This window comes from Lutjanus erythropterus, chromosome 13, assembly GCF_056507025.1.
Source record: "Lutjanus erythropterus isolate fLutEry1 chromosome 13, fLutEry1.hap2, whole genome shotgun sequence".
Lineage (NCBI taxonomy): Eukaryota > Metazoa > Chordata > Actinopteri > Lutjaniformes > Lutjanidae > Lutjanus > Lutjanus erythropterus.
Window position 1 is genome coordinate 32,905,986 of NC_139329.1, and position 19,490 is coordinate 32,925,475.

General features: G+C 40.9%; 1 protein-coding gene across 1 annotated transcript; it reads right to left on the minus strand.

Moving 5' to 3' along the window:
- Window positions 1-52: 52 nt before the first annotated feature.
- On the minus strand, window positions 53-19,151 carry pik3c2g (phosphatidylinositol-4-phosphate 3-kinase catalytic subunit type 2 gamma). Its single transcript, XM_084733908.1, has 33 exons — window positions 19,025-19,151; window positions 16,164-16,633; window positions 15,980-16,059; window positions 15,500-15,657; window positions 14,431-14,545; window positions 14,228-14,339; window positions 13,541-13,611; window positions 13,286-13,349; window positions 13,037-13,162; window positions 12,573-12,603; window positions 11,586-11,769; window positions 11,034-11,156; window positions 10,589-10,720; window positions 10,140-10,254; window positions 9,917-10,053; window positions 9,547-9,735; window positions 8,523-8,616; window positions 8,201-8,295; window positions 7,875-8,055; window positions 7,656-7,763; window positions 7,457-7,549; window positions 6,954-7,083; window positions 6,715-6,851; window positions 6,457-6,626; window positions 5,894-6,050; window positions 5,679-5,788; window positions 5,418-5,586; window positions 3,536-3,654; window positions 3,355-3,451; window positions 3,205-3,268; window positions 2,947-3,026; window positions 2,694-2,819; window positions 53-1,613 (listed from the first exon to the last, which is right to left on the minus strand). Exons 2-33 carry the CDS (start codon window positions 16,572-16,574, stop codon window positions 1,461-1,463), a joined length of 4,131 nt encoding a protein of 1,376 aa, XP_084590034.1. The 5' UTR covers window positions 16,575-16,633; window positions 19,025-19,151; the 3' UTR covers window positions 53-1,460.
- Between the last annotated feature and the right edge of the window lie 339 nt (window positions 19,152-19,490).

Here is a 19,490-nt window from a genome sequence, read left to right on the forward strand (position 1 = left end):
ATGCAGCAACAACAACAACAACAAAAAATATATAAATAAATCAAAAGCACCATTTCCTCAGATATAAATACCAGTTTTATTGTCAGAAAATAGATGTGCCTTTTTTTTCTCTCTCTCTCTGCTGCTTGCACTCTGTGCTGCAGAGGAAAAGACCAGAAGGTTCCAGCAGGGCTGAGAAGACACTCTAATGAAGAATAACTCTGCTGGAGTTGGATATTAGATTAATATCACATAATTAATAATTTATGCAAGTGCAATTATTGTGGTAGAGCTGGATTGGATTTGGATTTAACATTTACTCCAAACAATAGATTCAATTCTCCTATAAGGTCTGAAAGTGACGACTGATGCCAAGATCCATTACTACTCCATGACTACTACTATGAAAGAGTAGCAGCCAGCATTTTCTTCCAAGCTTACCTCACTGCAAGAGACCCAGCAGGGAATAATATAAATAGCATTCAAAGAGGTATACATTATTGAACCGAAACCAGTGCAGGGAAGTCTATTTCTATCCTCGTTCATCACTAAATCCTATGAATGAGGCGGAGGAGAGTGCGGGTCAGCAGGCCTGTCAGGAGGAGGATGGCATTAAGATAACATGAAGACCTGCCTCAGCTCTGGAAAGAGTGTGTGAGTGAGTGTGTCTGTGTGTGTGCGTGTGTGTGAAGAGGAGCTTTTTCGGGGGTATTTGTGAGCGTCCGCCTGTGTGTGTTTGTGCATGCGTGTGCATAACTGTGTTTGAATGCCACTGATGGGTAAGACAAAGGATGGAGTGAGGGGGAGAGTGTTAACTCAGTCCCTCAAGACAGAGAGACAGAGTTGTCATCCTGCTCACACATTCGCCTCCCTCCCCCACTCCCTCCCCCTCCTTGCCTCCCGTCTCCAATTCCACTGGTCAAGGACATCCCGTTGACACAGCCCAAAGGGACAAACACAGTCTGGGCAGGTATCAGGCAGGCTGCTCTAACAGCTCTGCATCACCTCCTCTTTAATCTGTCACAGTGACAGTCTCGACTACACACACATTCATTTACAAGGACGGCTTTGACTCACAGAGATAAAAACAAAGTTAAAGTAAAAACGAAAGTGCAAGCATGGTAATAAAAGTAGTGTCTTTCCTTCATCCATCACCGATCCCACATCCAAAATCAACTAATCAGCATCTGTCCTTCATTTGATTAACATTTAAAAAATAAACAGATTTAAGTTAAGTGATGCTTCACATAGTAAACAGTACCTTTTTCTTTTCTTGTAACTTCATCCAAATACAGTGGCGCCTGCCAGCAAATTTAACTCTGGAGTGAGTTTAATTTACATCTGATAAATAGGTATAAATGAGAGTGCACATTTCCTCTGCTCAGGTGAGTTTGTCTCACTCATGCAGTGTGAGACATCTTTGTGTAGCTGCACCCCCTGCTGGCAGCGGCCCCACAGTGCAGCTCTCTCCATCTGTGAGGTCAGATTGCACAGTTCCCCAGGGGAAACCAGGTCTCCTTGTCAAGTATCTCCTTCTCCAGTCTAATGTTGGTCGCAGCCACGAAAGTCTTCTTGCTCTTCACTGTCACCTCCAGCACCATCCCATCCAGCAGTGGCACATAACTGTACTCCAGCTGTGAAAATATGTAATATATTTAGTCATCAAACAGCTCTAAATACAGAACATCCATTGATTTGAGGTTGTCTTTTGTATAGTTTGGCTTTTATGTGAAATTTCTGTCAGCACTGTGGAACAGAGGATTTAATCTTTCATTTTGTTTCCTTCCATGTGGCTCTGCTAAGGCTTCACGTAGTAAGAGAGTGGGTTAAATATGTGAAAAGCTGCTGGTCAGAGTCTGCAGGGTTCAACACTCAAAGATCACATCAGACTCACAGTGAGGAGAGCAGCGCCGCAGGCAGAGCATACATTAAAAGTGAACATATAGTGAATATTTAGAGCTTTGAGTGATAGCACTTTATCTTGAGAGGGACTGGATGTACAAAAAAGAAATCCACATTCTTTGATTCCAGTGAAAGAGCATTTATGAACATCATTAAGGCTCAAGTTCTGTTAGGCCGTTATAGAACAGGAAGGCGTTGTCTGTACACAAGACACATATTGCAAGGCTTTCTGTTCCCTTCTCCATATCAAGAGTCTAAAAGTAGAGGGTGTCGCGTTTGTACAGTTTGTAAATTCCTTTGGGGGCAAATATGTGATTTTGAGCATTATAACAAAGGAGAAAAACTAAACTGGGTTGTGTCAAGGTTTCAGCACATTCAACACACTGTGCTTTCTGCTCATCATCACTGCTGGCCATTATGAATCTAAATTTAATGTATCCAGGGCCGTCGTTCCTCACCACACGCTGCTGAGCTTTTACTGGTGCAGGATTATCTCCCACATTACTTTTTACCTTCAAAAACTGATCTATTTCCGAGGGAATGTTAGCTACCCAACAGTGAAAAAACATGTTTGTCTCTACCTGATGATGTGTCATGATTGGTGTGGTGATATTCAAACAGAACCGATCATTGAAATTATGCATTTTAATTTCACTTTTTTTAATGAGTCTGTGAATATGAATTCTTGAGCACATCCAGATATAAAAATAACAAGCTGTGCAGCTCACTGGTTGACTGATCTAATGAAAAACCAAAGGATGTTGAGACTGCACAAAATCGCTGATAGAGGATAGGAAGGATGAAATGCGTACCAGTTCATTGAACGTGGGGTTGTCATTATTGCGGACCACCTCTGTCTTTTTCTTGGAGCGCTGCTTGGGATCCGGCCTCAGACGCGTGACCACGTAGGCGTCAGGGTTAGCACCGTTTGCCTGCTTCTGTTGAAAAAGTAAAAAAGCTCTCAGCGCACGCCATAAATTATTTCATCAGAGAACACATTTAGTAAATGTTTTCCTCTTGTTAAATGATACAAACAATGCAATAGTAGGAATAAAGGATACTCACAACGTTCTTCAGATGTTTTACCAAGACCGAGAGCTTAAAGTCAGAGTAAGAAATGATGAGCTGAATCTGAGGACGGGCTCCTGCAATGAATCAGCACATCAGTGACAGTAATAATGCATACAGTATAATGTACTACCGTCAGAATTTCCTCAAGACAGCATCAGTCCTCACATTCCAAATATTAACTTTACCATGACATTTCTTTTCCTTAAAGTCTTTTTTAATATGCCCGCTTATTATTTAAGAGCAGAAAATTACCTGTCACCACACTCTCTTGGACTATATTGGGGCCATCGAGGAACAAGCTGCACACATATTCATTCTGCAGAGCGAGGCACATTTGCAGGTTAGAGCCAAGTATAACAAGAGATCACTGAGAGAACCCGAACAGTGACAGAAGGAACTTACTCCCTTGCACGGTCCCTCAAAAAGCTGTTTTAGGTATTTATTCAGCATAGACACCCGGTTGCGTGGGGTGAATGACATCATATACCACCTGGGAAACCTGTGAGGGAGAAGGAGTTCAGACATGCATCAACTTATGTCATTATTGCAAAAGAAAAAGCTGTGGAGAAAAATCTTCACTCACTGAGGCAAAGTAGATTCGATGAAGTATTTCTGCAGCCGCTTATGGATCTGCTCAAACTGACCATATGTCTTCTCTCTGTTCAGAAAACCATCATGAATGGTTACTCTCAGGTCATAGATCTGCAAATCAGAGAAGACAAATTATTTCGTTAGCTTGCAGGGCGAACAAAAGACTGTCGATAACTCAGGATCCACGTTGAAGCTCCAGGCAGGTGGATTCACATCAACAGCTAGATCTAACACCCGTTGGTAACTGGCCTGCACTCTTTAAATCTCTTGGAAGAAGACAAACACTTGAGGGAGTGTTTGCCCTCAATGATCTGTAAAGCATCTCATAATTAGAGTTTGTAAAGTCTGTAAACAAGTGAATTCAACCCCAATATGGTGATGAAGCAGGAATGTTTAACATTTGTTTTTTTGGAAATTAAATTTTGAACGTATCATCAAAATCAAAGTTATTGCATTTGGTTCAGACTGGGATGAAAATCATCTGCCATAATATTCTTCAGTCTCTCTCTGACCAGTGTGTACTTGAACAGGTAAAGAGTACTCAAATTATGAACTCACACTCCGTACTACACACCAAGCGCACCCTTCCAATCTGGCGGTCTATTTAAACCGCTGAAACCTCCCATCTCTCCCTGTGCCTGTCAGTGCCACTGCTGCCTTGCAACAACGTCACTGCCTGTTCCTTCAGCCCCACCACCACCCCAGCATCCATCTGCAGGCTCCGACATCAAGTCCATGATATGTGTTCATCACTCCTCAATACCTCTATGTGAACATAATCTGCAAGGAGTGATGAGGTTGGAGTCTAGATGACAAACTCTAACTATGTTCTGCTGCTACATTAAACATTCTTAAACGTGCGTTGTCTGACTGAGTTTGTATTGTATTTATTTATCATACACAGGTCTAGCCTTGTAGAGTCCAAGTCAAATTTTCCCAGGGGGGGCAACTAAGTTTATCTATCCATCTTTAAAAGTGTAGAGTTTTAAACTCCCCTTAGCGTTTCCAAGTGGAATTATTGTTTGTGCCGCTTTTGCAAAGACAACATGTGCACTGCACTACACCAGATCACTCTCTGTTTCCTCAGAGCAAAGCTCCATGAAGGAATTATCAACATTACTTTGGAAATAAGAGATAACACTAACATGTTCACTGAAGAGGTAAATTAAAAGCTATTATAATGACATGCACTGCATAGTAATACCATAGTTTGACTAACGTTAACCTGTTGCTTCGCATAAACAAGTAACTAAAGCAGGGGTTGGTGTTGGAGTAAACAAGAAAGACAATAGGAGAAAAAAGTGTGATTTAGTTATCTATTATGGAGACACAGTAATAAAAATATGTTCATTAATCTTCATAATGATGGAAGTTAAAGAAGAAGAACTTGTCTATTTCCAATGTAACATTTACTGATCTGCTAGGAAACCTTTCATTTATTCCACCTTTGTAAAAACTTCTGAGTGACTGATACTTGTCATTGTCACTGGACAAAACTCTGTGCTTTTGTTGCCTGACAAGGCGCTCCATCACTGCCTAGAAACAGCTTCAATGGACAGAAGTAAGTCTGAATCAAAGAGCAGTGACATGCCAAACAAACCCAAGTAATATTCATCACAGGACTCTGGAGAGGGAAGGAAGGACTTTCTAAACAACCCTGCTGCCTCGGAGGCCGTAAATGACACACACATGCACACAATCAGCTGACAGCCACAGGTTATTCCTACAAGAACACAAATGTGTGAACCTGCTGTCAGCAGCAGGTGTTTCATCAGCTCCCCTGGCTATTAGGATCTAACAAAAAGCTCTGCAGTGCTTTCTCAGTGACATTTTGTCTGAATTACCAGAGCACAATGAGCAACATGCAGCCTCACCACATCTTTTCCCTTGACGCTGTATCCCTGGATGACGGCTTCTTGGATGTTGGTGCTGGGAGCGGGGATGCCGTTCTGTGTGAGTGATCCCTGTTTCTTTCCTTGAGCCATGGTGTGTGTCAGGAAGTTAAACTTTACTGCAAAGCAGCCCATGCTTTCCTTGATCTTCCTACATCAAACCATTAATAAAAGAAAATCTGATTAATACAGCAGCAGAAGTAAAAAGTAGGGGATATTTTGAAGACTGTATATTCTATTTACTTTGTGAAGTAGGATGTGGCCTCCAGGTCAGTGTCGTGAGGTCTGAGGTTGTTTTGGACATACTGCAGGTCATTAGAGTCCTTCAGTTCTGGCATTCCTGCATGCAGCATCTAGAAACCACATGCACACCATGAACAAAAAGGAGTTTTATATAATATCATCTAATTCTCAGATGTAACCGTGAGGCTGGTGGTGTTATTGAGCAAAAGTCTTACCAGCTCCAACAAGCTGAGTATCAGTGCAGAGCGCTTTCTGATGATGTTGTAAGCTTCACAGCAGAGCTCCACAAAGCGATGCAGGCGCTGTGGCTTTTCCCCCCCGCCTGTGATGAAGTGCTGCATCTCAGATGAAAAGATGAACGGTGATCGGTCTCTGTTATTGCAAATACAGAAGGTAAGGTTCTTGTTAATTCACTTTATTTGGGTTTGAGCCCTAAGGGTTAGACTGACCTTGGCCCTCACACCTTAAGTCCAGTTGACTTGAACTTGGACACACAAGTCCAGCTCAATGTGCTCTACAAAAACTTTGAATGTGTAATTGTTGAAATGCTGCAGGCTTTGTGAAAATGAAAAAAGTGTGTGCTCAGTCTGATTCTGTCTTTAAACAGAATTAGCTGAAGTGACTTTGTGAAGCCTGAAAGCTGTTTGTTGCTGCATGTGACTTTAATTTTATTGATGGAAAAGGGGCTTGAACCCAAATTTCAACTATTTTTCTTTGACTTTACAATTTTCTGCATCTTTTCACCTCCAAAATGCTGTTTGCCTTTTTATTGACTTGCCTTTTAAAGCTTCCAAACTTCTGTGCATTGCCCATAATCTTGCCAAAGTCAATGTGAAACATGTGTCCACTGTGTTTCAACATGATGTTGTCATTGTGGCGGTCACAGATCCCCAGGATGAACGTAGCCACGCACCACCCTGCACATGAGTGGATGAAGTTCATCACAGCCTGCACATGCACAGTAGGAGACTGTTAGAGAAAAGAAAAAGTGAATATTCAGGCGTACGGTTATCAAAGATTTTGTTGTGGTGTTAACCTTCTCATAGTCCTCCTTGGTTTTGTTCCACATGTGGAACCATTTCTCTAGCGTGTCCTCTCGAAGGGTCCCACCCAGACCCCACTCTTGATGAATCTTCCCAAGGGTCACTGCCTCTGGAACCACTTCCACCAGGCCTGACAACCACGTAGAACATATGTGGAAAAACATTAATTCACAGCCATGGAGATAAAAGACAAAGGAACTGTTAGTGCACATTCAAAAACAAATGAACTGACCCTGAGCTCTGCCTGTATACAGACACCTGTAGGTGATCATTCGCAGGTCCAGCCCCTCCTCAAGCCAAATCCTGTCCATCACACGGACGATCTGAAGTACCAGCATGTCCTGACGCAGGTTATCTCCTGTCTGAACAACACATTAAATGATGTGATGATAACAGTTTACTAAAAAGGTTGTGTTTTTTTTTACTTTTTTTTGTGTTCAGCCATTTGAGTAAGCTGCTCTGTAACTGACCATGAATTTGAATTAACCTCAAAGGAAAAAAGAATAAAACATAATGTGCCTCATGCAAAAAACACTCGTACCATCAGATTAATTCTTAAGTGGCACGTACGAGCGAATTAAAAGAATTTGTGACATTCATTCAAAATTTTCTCTATCAAATCGGTGTGTTTCTCTCCCTGTGAAGAAAGGGAGACTCTTACAGATAAGATGTGTTTGCACCTTGTTTGTATCTGTAAGAGAAATAGAATATGAAAATGTTCTTCATTTTACCAACCTTGCAGATGACGCTGATGTTCTTGGCCAGAGGGTCAGAGCAGATGAATGAGATGCCCAGAGGAACAGCATTGGAGTTGTAGAACTTACAGGCCTGTGAGAAGCATATCACATGAGTAAACACTCCTGCTATCAAACTGTGTAGATATTAGATTACAGTAATGATATAAAAGGTGTAATGTGCTGTTCGGCGATCTTACATGAGAGTCCAAGGCCTTAACACGGACTGCGAGATCCAGTGGCAGACAACAAGTGATCCCATCTCTGAAGAACACCTCAATCTTCACCTTTCCTTTCTTCAAAACATCCTGCAGAGAAATACACAAAACGCAATAACCAAAAAAAATCTGTTGTAAATTAGTCATATTAATGGAAGATTACAAGCCAGTAAGGGAATAAATTAATGAAGCATTACAGACCTTACGGCGAGTCTTGTCAGCGGTGCGAACCTTCTCGGCCACCTGCATGAGCACAGACACCAGGCGTGTCTCGTGCTCCAGCTCTTGCCTCAGCGCCCGACCACAGCAGTGCCTCAGCGCAGCCTGAACCTTACTGAACCAGCTCTGGTAGTACGGCTCAATGTGGGCATCCTCCAGCAGCCTGCAGGCAAATGAAACACAAATAAATGCTAAAACTCTGCTGTCCGTGCTGCAGAGAAAATACTGAGCACCGAAACACACAAAAGAACATTTTGTTCATTCCCTCGGTAACAATACGGTGTTTAATGTCTGACTCTGCAGCTCACCAGTAGAGTTGCTGGGCAATCTGTATGTTCTTCAGTGATCTCTCCAACAGCAGCATCACCAGGGGTCCATCCAACTCCCACTCACTCCTCAGAGCCTGGAGTAGAGGACATGATGACTAATCGAACTGACATCAAACCACTGAGGAAGCTACAGACTGTCACCTAATCTCATATTTAAAAACTACCTTGGTCTTGTGCTGAAATAATAACCTCTGAAGACGCAGATACAGGGAGGATAACACAGATGATTGTGAAGTGTGCAACATGTTAATTGTATTTTGTCACTCAAGAGTGCGGAACGGTTAGTGGCGAGCGTGTTTACCTGGACCAACTGTGGCAGAAACAACTCCAGCTCTGCATCTGGTATGAGTCCAAAGTAGTCAACCGCAGCTTTCCGGACAGTCTGATCATGAATACTGAAAAAAATATATATACTCAGAAACCAGAATCATGGTTGTGATCAGTGGTCTGCTTGTCTTGTTGAGTTAAAGGACCAGGTTGCAAGCAATCCACCTCTTTCACATAGGAGCACATGGGAGAAACTATGGTATGAAACTTGCAAAAAAACATATCTAGAGCCAGAGTTTGGTTTGTCTGTTTCAGGCTACTGTAGAAACATGATATTGCAACATGGCGACCTCCTTGGAAAAGGACCTGCACCCTCTGTAGATGTAAACAGCTCGTTCTAAGATACCAAAAATATAATGATTCTTATTATTGAAAACATACTTATGAATATTATATTACAATCCTGCCAATAAATCCCTGTAAATCTCACACATTGGACATTTTTTTATTACAGGTACTTGAGTACTGTGTTTGATAACATCCTTAAGTGGTATATAAACTCAAAAGAGTGCACCTTCTCTGAAAGGAGAACTCCCTTTCAGTGAATTTGATTATCTTTAATCATTTTACCCTTTCAACCTTGTCTTTTATGCACCAGTTCCACAGCGAGACAGTCAGTGAAGGACAGAAACAGCCAGGAGGAGAGTCTGTCAGTGCTGCAGAAACTGAGCTCTTTTTAGGGATGCATGATATGGATTTTTTTCATCCAATGCCTGTTACCTTCTTCTCATGGCCAATATCATTAAGATAAGAGATCATTTCAGATGTGAGTAGTTTTTTTTGGGTACTTTTATGTGTATGTAAAAGGGTATGTACACTCTGTTGTACTAATACTTTCACTTTCACTACTGCAAGACATATTGCAGCTGTGACCCAAAACACATCGCAGTACTAAACGACCAACACAACAAGCCTTTCTTCATGTGCCATATATTATCTATTACTGTTGGTTCTTGCAATTTTGCATAATGACCGTGCATTATGCAAAAGTAACCCACCTATCACTGAGCAGGAAGAGGGCCTCCTCAGGAAGATGGATGGGCCAGTTCTCCACAATTGTATAGATTTCTGTCAAGTCTTCAGGCTGCCACCGGGGGGCGCCACCCAGCAGCAGGTGGAGGAAAGTACTCGCCTTGTCACTACAGTAACGCTTACTCCAGAGGAAAGCCTTCTCATTGGGCGTTAGACTGAGGAAAAGGAGAACATTTCAGGAATGTGTTTATGCATACAGAAAGCAGCAAAAACATGAGGAACAGAAATCTTCATTTTAGAACTGAAAAGATTATTATTGAAACTCTGATCATGGTACATATACATGCACTGTATAGTATAATATATATAACAATATAATATAATTCTTATACTCACAAGCAGATGCAGTGCTTCTTAGAGATCTCCAGCATTTTCTTTTGCACATCCTCAAAAGGCTGAGTAAATACAAAGTCTGGACCAGGGAGCGCGATGGGCCTCTGATACTTCCACTCAAACTGATCTTGAAACTGGAGCTGCGGAGCGACCAGAGGATGAATGAGTGAGCAGGCAATGTGGGTTTGCTTGTGTTTTGGTAAACAGGGGGCAGAGTGCCACTGACCTGCAGTATGACTCCTGCAGGTTGTCTGTGGCTGTCGTACAGGGCAGGAGAGGGAGGAGCAGACAGCTCTGACAGTGTGGACATACTGAGCAGAATGGTCCCCATCACCAGAGTCCTAGAAACACACACAAACACAGTACAAATATTAGTATGTTACTGTTTATATCACTGTGTTTAAGAGCTCAGCTGAGTTTATAAAATGTACATGAAGCACTTTACAATAACAGAAAAAAAGTTATAAATATATATATTTCTCATTATAATGACTAACAGGATCCATTATTTTTCCCATCACAAATGGCGGAAATAGGCTTCCAGAGAACTCACTGCTATACTGCTGTCTGCAATTAGAAATATAACTCCCTCCCTCCGCCTCCCCCGCCTCCTCCTGTATCATCGTTTAGTCAAAAACTTTTATGAGATGCTGTAAACGTTGTGCAAACACCCACCTGTTGCAGTACAGAGGCAGCACAGCCCAGCCTAAAAGCTCAGGGTTCTTGGAGCCTCGCTTGCAGCCCCTGAGGTGAAACGTCAACATGCACTCGTACGGCAGCTGATTCACTGGAACAGGGAACACCATCCTAAAATTAAAAACAGTCACAAAAGTCAAAAAAACTTTTTATGTTATACTGTTAAAATAATTTTCCTCTTTTTTCTCTCAACTCTTTTATACTTTTCTTATAAATCTGTATTAAAATGGACTGATATAGATCATTCCTCACAGACACTTGTGAACATTTAAGGATCACATAGTTACTTAAAGACGCAAGGACAGCAAGATTATTCTGCTGAATCCACTTTTACTTCTTTATCTATGACAAACCACTTTTTATGAGAACAAGGAAACAGGGAGTTAAACATGGTAAAACAACATTTATACTTGGGAAGTCTTACATGCGATTACACTGGATCTTGTTTCCATATGACAAGGCAGTGCTGATGTTTTCAGAAACCCCCATGTCACAGACCTTTGTTCCTCCATATGTTAACTCGCAGGAAACGGAGAAGCACTCATAACTAAAAATAATGGAGAGGAAAAGAGAAAGGAAGCCAGTGCTCTTATCAGGTCTGTGTGTGCATGTGTTTGTGTGCCTGTGTAAATACAGTACTGTGCAAACATTTTAGGCAGGTGCTGCAAATGCTGTAAAGTAAGAATGCTTTCAAAAATACAAAATGTAATTGTTTATTTTTTTTATCAATTTACAAATGCAAAGTGAGCGGACAGAAGAAAAATCTAAATCAAATCAATGTTTGGTGTGACCACCCTTTGCCTTCAAAACAGCATCAGTTCTTCTAGGTACACTTGCACACAGTTTTTGAAGGAACTCAGCAGGCAGGTTGTTCCAAACATCTTGGAGAACTAACCAGAATGCATTTTGTAAATTGATAAAAAAAAATAAACAAAAATGTCTCGGTGTCCGTCTATGACTATAAATGCACACATACGTGGACATCCAGGGGAGCTGCAGTTGGTAGAGAGCGGCAATATTAAACTGGAAGATTTCATTGTTCCCCTCCACGTCGAGTATTTGCGGTTTGCCGGTGACCTCCTGACCTCTGAAGCTTGAATGGAAGTTGTCAAAAAAGATCTGCAGCACTTTCAGCAGCGCACTGTGGAGCATGAGCATGGCTAAAATACAGACAATTAACAATGACAATGTTAATATATCAATTTTCTATTCTGACGGTGTTCAAAATTGCTCCATCATTCACTGCTGTCTATACAATAGATGCTAAATTGCACTAAACAGATAAATGGATAAATTTTAGACAATTACAAATCATCATTGTTTTGCATCACTGCATCATTTCATCTACATGTATTTTTAACATGTTTTCCTGAGACATGAGGTTGTTGCAACAATCCACAGACTCCTCGTCTCAAAAAGAAAACTTGTCGAGTTGTTTCCAGGAACACACCCAGCTTGCTCTCCTTATCATTAAGACACAGCCACCCTTTAGAACATACTTTACATTCTAGGCGGCTGTGCTTGAGAGTTTTTCATCTATATATCTGTGATAAAGGAATACAACCAGACCCAGCAATTGCAATATTTGGGGCAGCCCGTGTGGAGGTCTCACTGACAGCGTTTCAGGCTGATGCACGTGCTTTTTTTCCTCGCTCTGCTTTGTGATCTGCTGTCATGTTGTTTTCCAACAGAGTTAATATGACCATCCAGTGAAAGGTCTTGTAGCACTCTGATGCCCGCTTTTGTGACGAATTGCATATAGTTATATAGTTATATAGTTATAAGACTAAAAGTAGGTGAGTATGGTGATTGCGGTTGGAGGGGTGAGGTTCTCAGTGGCTTACTGAAGACTCGTATCATATAACTGCAATATTTGGTTATCAAATACAAAGGCAAACATGCCCAAAAAAATGTAAAAATCCATACACAACAATGGCATTATTGTTGAGTGAATGCTACTTACCGGTTTCACACTCAGACATCTCATCATGACTCTGCAATAAAAGATACAGAAGTACAACTTTGTATTGTTGATGAAAGTTTTTTTTTTTTGTTTTACTGCAGTGTCACAATACTTCTGCAGACAGGAAAACTGATTGTGCTGTATGTAAAAGTGCAGTAACCAGTTCTGGAGAAAGATAGCTGATTGTTGAGTCGCATTTCCAGATCACAAAAAAAAAAAAAAAAATGTTTTTGGAATGAGACTCAACATTCAACTGCCTTACCAACCTGTGATTGGCCAAAGTCTGCCATTACAGGCTAGATTTTCTAAAGCCACTAAGTAGCAAAGAGGAGCAGCAGAAAGTCTAAGTTTTAAAGGTTATTCAGGAGCTTTTTCCCCAATGACACCAAAAGTAAACTGTCTACCTCAGCTTTGAGTAGTTGAGTAGTTTATTGCAAGTGTCACAAAAGTACGTGATATCCTACCAGAGGTATGGGATTGATTCGGTTAAGCCTGCCAATAGTGTCCTCCAACTCCTGACTTGAAAGCCCGCACAGAAGATTGGTGATGGTGCGAACACAGCCCACGAGCACATTAACGTTCATCCCAGACTAGTGACGGAAAGACAAATATCAGAAAGTCAGGTTACGGTATGTCTACTGATATGGTGAACCCTGCATCATACACGTTTACAAATGAATATGGATATAAATGGTTATCCTGTCTTTACTGACCTTAGATCTCATCAGCTCTGTCACCTCTCTGTTGTAGCTACTGAGCACATCCTGCAGGCTCAACCTGACAGAGGAGGAAAGGTTAAACACATGCAGGTGACAAAGTGGTAGGAAACCACAAAGCAAAGCTGCCTCTCCTAATGTTTTCTACAAACAGCCGCCGGTTGACACATGACCCACTGAACGGTTGTTATTGTTGTTACTGAAACCTTTTCTCTAAGCTGATGTGGGAGGCAGGACCGCTTGACGTCTTACTTGCAGGTGTTGAAGACGCTGACGGGACGCAGGAGCGGGTACAGCTGGCACGAGGCCGTGTCGTCCTCACCCTCGAAGAAGAAAGGTTGAAATGCTGATTATTGATTGCAACAATTTATTGTGTGGTGATTTTTATGATCTTGGCAAACAGAACTAGAACAGAAGTGTCAGAATAAACCACTGCAAACAGCAATTTTCACTTGAGACTTATTTTTTATGGGTTTTCCATTAAACCCATCATACATTTGTTTGCAGCTTATTTTGGAATTTAAAGTACACACAAGAATAGAGCAGCTGCATTATTCAAATAATTACAAATATAAAAAGGAATAAAGGTAAATTTAAATAAACCATTGTTTGTTTTCTATGTTGTTTCTATGTAGAATCATTAAAGGGTATTAATTGTCTTTTTATAACTGTAAATCTAGTGATTGCTTGGTTCACCTTTATGCCATTTCAGTCTTGCTGCTCAGTGCCACCAGCCGTGACGTGATGTGTAAACAGAACAAAGTCAAGAACTCAGGGTGGAGGTTTTTACAGCCCTGATGATAACAAAGTTAGAAAGGGGCCAGGCACAGGTGTGTGTGTGTGTGAAAGTGGCGTTTCAAGACTGAAGACAGGCCACTCCGTCTGGGTAAATGATCAATGCTGAGGGTGAGAACTGAGGAGGAGTTTGAACTGACTTACATCCCTGGTCAGACGGTGTTTGAGGCTGTTTATGTGGAGCAGTCGGAGGGGCACTGTCAGTTTAAACTTGCAGTACATCTGAATAGTCTCATGCACACCCAGCAGTTCTTCACTAAGGAAACAGCAAATTAAACAATGAATGTGAGAACACACAAACTTCGCGGCTCATAGTTCAAAAGTTACTTTCCGGATTAGTGACTTACTTTCGGAGATACTCGTCGGAGTCGCACAGCTTTAAAACAAAATGCCCGCTTGCGCTGGGAGTGAGGTCCAGCAGCTGGAAGATTTCATCAATCAGACTCTTCACTGTCCTGTTCACTGGATAAAAGATTAGAGGTCAGAGTCCACACACCTCTGCCAACACGTGCAGTGACTAAAGAAAAGAGCGAGAGGAAGTAATTTCTTTTATTTGAGTAAAAGTAGAAAGGCCATAGTCTGAAAACACTCTGTTACAAGTTAAAGTCATGAATTTAAAATATTACTAAAGTGTAGAAGTATACTTAGCAAAAAAATGTTTATAGTATTACAGAATATTATATAATTCAGGTTTGTCACTTGGAAATACATGCAAGAGCTTTTTAATGTTGCAGTTAGTAATTAGCAGTATAGTATACCATGAAGTCATAAAACAAATGTAGGAAAGTCAAGGAAAAAGTCTAATATTCACCTCTGAAATGTAGCGGAGTCAAAGTAAAAAGTAGCTCAGTAGTTCTTGAGTAAATTTACTTTGGTAGGTTCCAACACTGATTTTGAGGTACTGGTGTGGCGACTTTAGAGGGAATTACTGTGCTTTGTACCCAACTACATCTACCAGAGAGCTGTAATTCTATATGATTCTTTATGATCGATCAAAGATCAAATGATAACTATAGTCCGTTGGGGTGGTTAGGTTTAGGTACGACCGAGTGAATGGCTAGACTTAGGGTAAGAATGTCAGGGTAACCTTTGCCCTCCTGGAATAGGCATGCGTGAAAAAAATGGCGATCTTCTCACCGACGGTCTTGTTTTCTTATGCAGGTTGTATAGAGGCATCAGTAATAAGCTGAGATGGTTTAATGAGCGGTGAAAAACTCGATCTAAGTGCTTCTTCCACTACTTATGGTCATTATTTTAATTCTTAGGTGCGACATCAAATGAAATTAAACTTCTAACTGGAAAATCTCTTAAAGTGCAGTAAGTAATTCTGGAGAGAGAGTCTCGCTCCCAGGTCATCAAACACTTACTTACTGGGAAGACTTAAAAATCGATTATCTTATTAACTGTTCATCTTACCTACGGTGGGGAAGGGGAGCTGGTGATTTTCCCACTCCCTGGCCACGCTGACATTCACCTCCACCTGCTGCAGCAGGGCAGGGTGGATTTGTGACAATCGACCCCAGACCACGCCTGAGTTGTGAGCGCTGTCTGTGTGCTTGTACTGTGACGTCAGCCTGCCAGAGACGGGGGAAACAAAAACAGGTTACCGGTGCGAAAGTGAAAGTACGATGACAAACATGTTCCACACTTCATATGAACAAAAGCATGAGTCATTTCAGCTCAATGACGGTACAAAAACAATGTTGAGCAGACATCATGTCCCTGTCAGTTCATTAAAACACATCAGAAATAGAGGATATAACTAGATTTAAAGTTCTTTAACTATTGTTTTTTTGTTGTTTTGAGAGCTTAAACAGAACTGTTCAAATTCATTATGTACAGTATTTCTTTATGAACTACTGATGATATGCAGGAACCTATTTTTTTCTCTCTTACTTTGAAGTTGCAGCACAAAAAGAATTGAGAGTCTTGGTGCTGCCTTGCGGAGTGTCTAACAGTTGGATGGCCCATGGGTCCTGATACGGAAAAAAAAAATAAAAAGATTAATTTGGGTCATTTGTTTTGAATCATGAAGGAAGTCTTTGTCTTTGCTGAGGGATAAACTACTACAGATACTCACATGATTGTGTACTTCTGTCCTGGAGCGGTTCAGTCTGTGAACGGGCTCAGTGAGGTCACAGGAAAGTGGCCTTCTGCTCATGGAGGGGGGCAGTCGTGTCCTGGGGGGCACAGGAGGGGGTCCATTGCCCGGTCTCTCTGTGGACGAGGCAGTAGAAAGCCTGTTTCGGGGTGGAGGGGGAGGGGCGCGGACGGGACGGGGCCTGCTCGTGCTTTGGCGATCCGGGGGTTGGGGTTGGGATTCAGTCGGGGTGATGAGCCCAGCCAAGGTGGACTCATACACATTTTCTTCGGGAAAGACTTCAAGGTACTCGTAAATGTGCGTTTCGTCTGCAGTCAGGGGCATGGGGAGGTCAGAGACACTCGCATCTTGTCTCTGGATTGATCCAGTTCGCCTTTGAGGAGGATCCATAACATTTTAGGAAGTTGTACAAGTCCTCCTAGACGGTGCTGAATCTCAGCATGTCCTCACTTCATATCATGGCAGAATTCACAACAATGGAGACAAAGATATAAAAAAAACAGAGATTAATTACATTTAAATACAAGATCTCTTTTTCAATTTTCTGCTGTTGACTTGATGCCACAACATTTGTTTGTTTTAAGGCATTTTAATTATATTGAGGGAGGTTTAATCAATTGGAAAAGATATTATTAAAGGCTTCTTCATTAAGGAAGAAAATGATAAGTTTTATACACGGAGGATTCATTCTGATTAGAAAATTACAGCTTTCTAGTGTTTGTTATTTCTGTAAAGTAGACTATTGCTATGGATGCAGTTCTGGTCAGAGACACCGATGAGCAATAAAATAATTTTTAAACAACAAAATCATTTTTAAATCAATATTTTGTGTCAAATTGTTGATTTATTTTGTAAGTAACCCTGTAATAAGCTAGATAATGTACAGTGAGAGGGTCCTTGTTGTGAAATAAACCCAGACAGGGTGATGCAGTGTCTTGAATCATCCTGAATGCAAAATATTAATTTAAAAATGATTTAATTTCTCATCCGAAGTCTATGATCAGAGCTGCATCCCTAAGAACGGTCTGTTCTTCCTAGCAATGGCCCCCTTTACATAGGAGCATTATTTTGTACTTGTATAAACTTGTCGGTACATTTTCAGAACCGCTTTGAACGCTGCAAAGGTCACAACTTTACAAAAATGACGGTATGGTATTTTCCAGGGGTGGAAATACTGTACTTTTACTCGTACTTCAGTATCGCTCCTCCCTCTCCTCCGCTCTCTGAGTGTGGGTGTGTGTGTCTGTACCGGTGCATGGGTGTGTGCTGTGAGAGAGGAGCGAGGGGGGAGACCCGCCCGTCACAGAGGAGAGGAGAAATGAATTGTAATGAATGTAATGAAACGATAGCAACGCATTCGACTCTGAAATTGCACAAATTAGAGTTAGCTTTTTTATTTGATAAAAAAAGAAAACCTGTTATAGGCCCCTCCCAAATACACTATAAGGGAGACACTGCTATGTAATACTCACTACTTAGTTACTTTAACATCATAGTTGAGTACTGAACACAATTTGAATTAACGGTCAAACCTGTCATCTACATTTTAGTAGGCAATCAGGTGATCTGATTGCAAACGGGCATATGAATGAAAAATAAAACAAAACTCTGCAGCAGCTCAGGTTTGGAGTTTAGATGTTAATGATTAATCGATTAATTGATTAATCGCCATTAAGACTTTAACCAATTAAAATGATATCTATTAATATATAATCAATAGTCTAGAAATAGCAGTATTTGCACCTCATCAGACATTGTTTGTCTTTCGGTGCCATTTAATGAAAAAAAAAGAGAAACCCCCAGAAAAAGCTGAAAATGGAAATCAAAAAGTTTCATATCTCATAAATTATTAATGACTAATCGATTGTTCTGTGATGATTCTTTACTGATCATTTGATTTTTAGTGGTTTCTACTAATGGCAGAGGAAAATGCACACCTTCATTGATAATGTATTAAACATCAGCGTTTAAAAGTAACTAACACTTGTTAGTTAGTACTTTTTGAGACAACTGTAATTGAGTAATATTTTAGCAATGTAACAGTACTTTTACTTGAGTACAGATTTTCAGTACTCGTTCAACAACTGGTATTTTGCCACAAGGGACTGGTTCCCTGTAGCAACACACCTGAAAGAGGAAGGGTGAAGAGTAGTAATAACCTTGTTTTTGTTTTTAAGGCCTCGAATATGAGTCCTCACTCCATGCTGCATGAAGTAAAGAGATTTGATTCATCACACCGTCTTGGTAATTCTGCAGAGAACTAGCAAGTCTCACTATTTAGACAAAGAATTTTCACAACATAAGGTTGGGGGAAACAAACGTAACACATTTCCTACCCTTTTCACATATTTGTTTGTATTTGTGTTCTTGTTTTGTGGTGCTCATAAGTCTCTGTATTAAAGACAGGAATGAGTTAATAGCAGAGACTCACTGGCAGGACAAGTAAACTGTTTTATGACTGAGTCCAGCTGAACCTGAGGGGATTATGTTGGTCTAATAATTAACAAGCTTTCAAATCTTAACAGGAAATCTACCAGTGCGCGCCACTATACCTGAGGCACACTTGTGGAAAGTGAAACATGACAAAAGTCTTCAGTATCACCATTATTAAAATACACCATGAAACTTTCATCTCACATGTGATCAGCCTGAGATACCCGTAAAAATCTTCTGTTCAGCCAAAACTGTAATCAGTAGGAACACAAACTGGTATTTCTCAGTTAAGAGAAACAGTTACTGTGAACATACTCAGAGCTGAGTATTTTAGACACAGCTACAAATAACAAACTTTCATCTGAATTCAAAGACAAAGTATCTCAGTTGTTTACTTGGCAACTCACCTTCAAAGCTCTCATCCTGTTTTGACGAGGTGACTGCTTGACTGAAGCCATGCTCGGCAAGTTAGACCAGTACAAGATCTGGAAAGTGTCCCATCTGTGTTGTCTCACTCCTGCCTCTGTCCCTCCCCTCTCTTCTCCCTCCTGCAGCCCCCTGCTGGTGGACAGAGGACACTACATGTGTGCATGCTCAACTTAGCTTTAACATCAAATGTACAAAATATTTTTTTTAATTATTTTGACCCTAATTAAAGTAAGAACCAGCAGGATTTGTCCAAGCTGTTTGTAGATGCACCAGAAAGACAGCTGATTGTTGAGTCTCATTGCCAGGACATCAAATGTTGATGTTTTGAGCTGATAAAGCACCACGAGTGCAACAAAATAATGAGAAAATAAGAAAATTTAGGCAGAGTATAGAGTCTCTGCAGATACAGACACCACCACACACTTCTAATGGGTCACAAGTGAT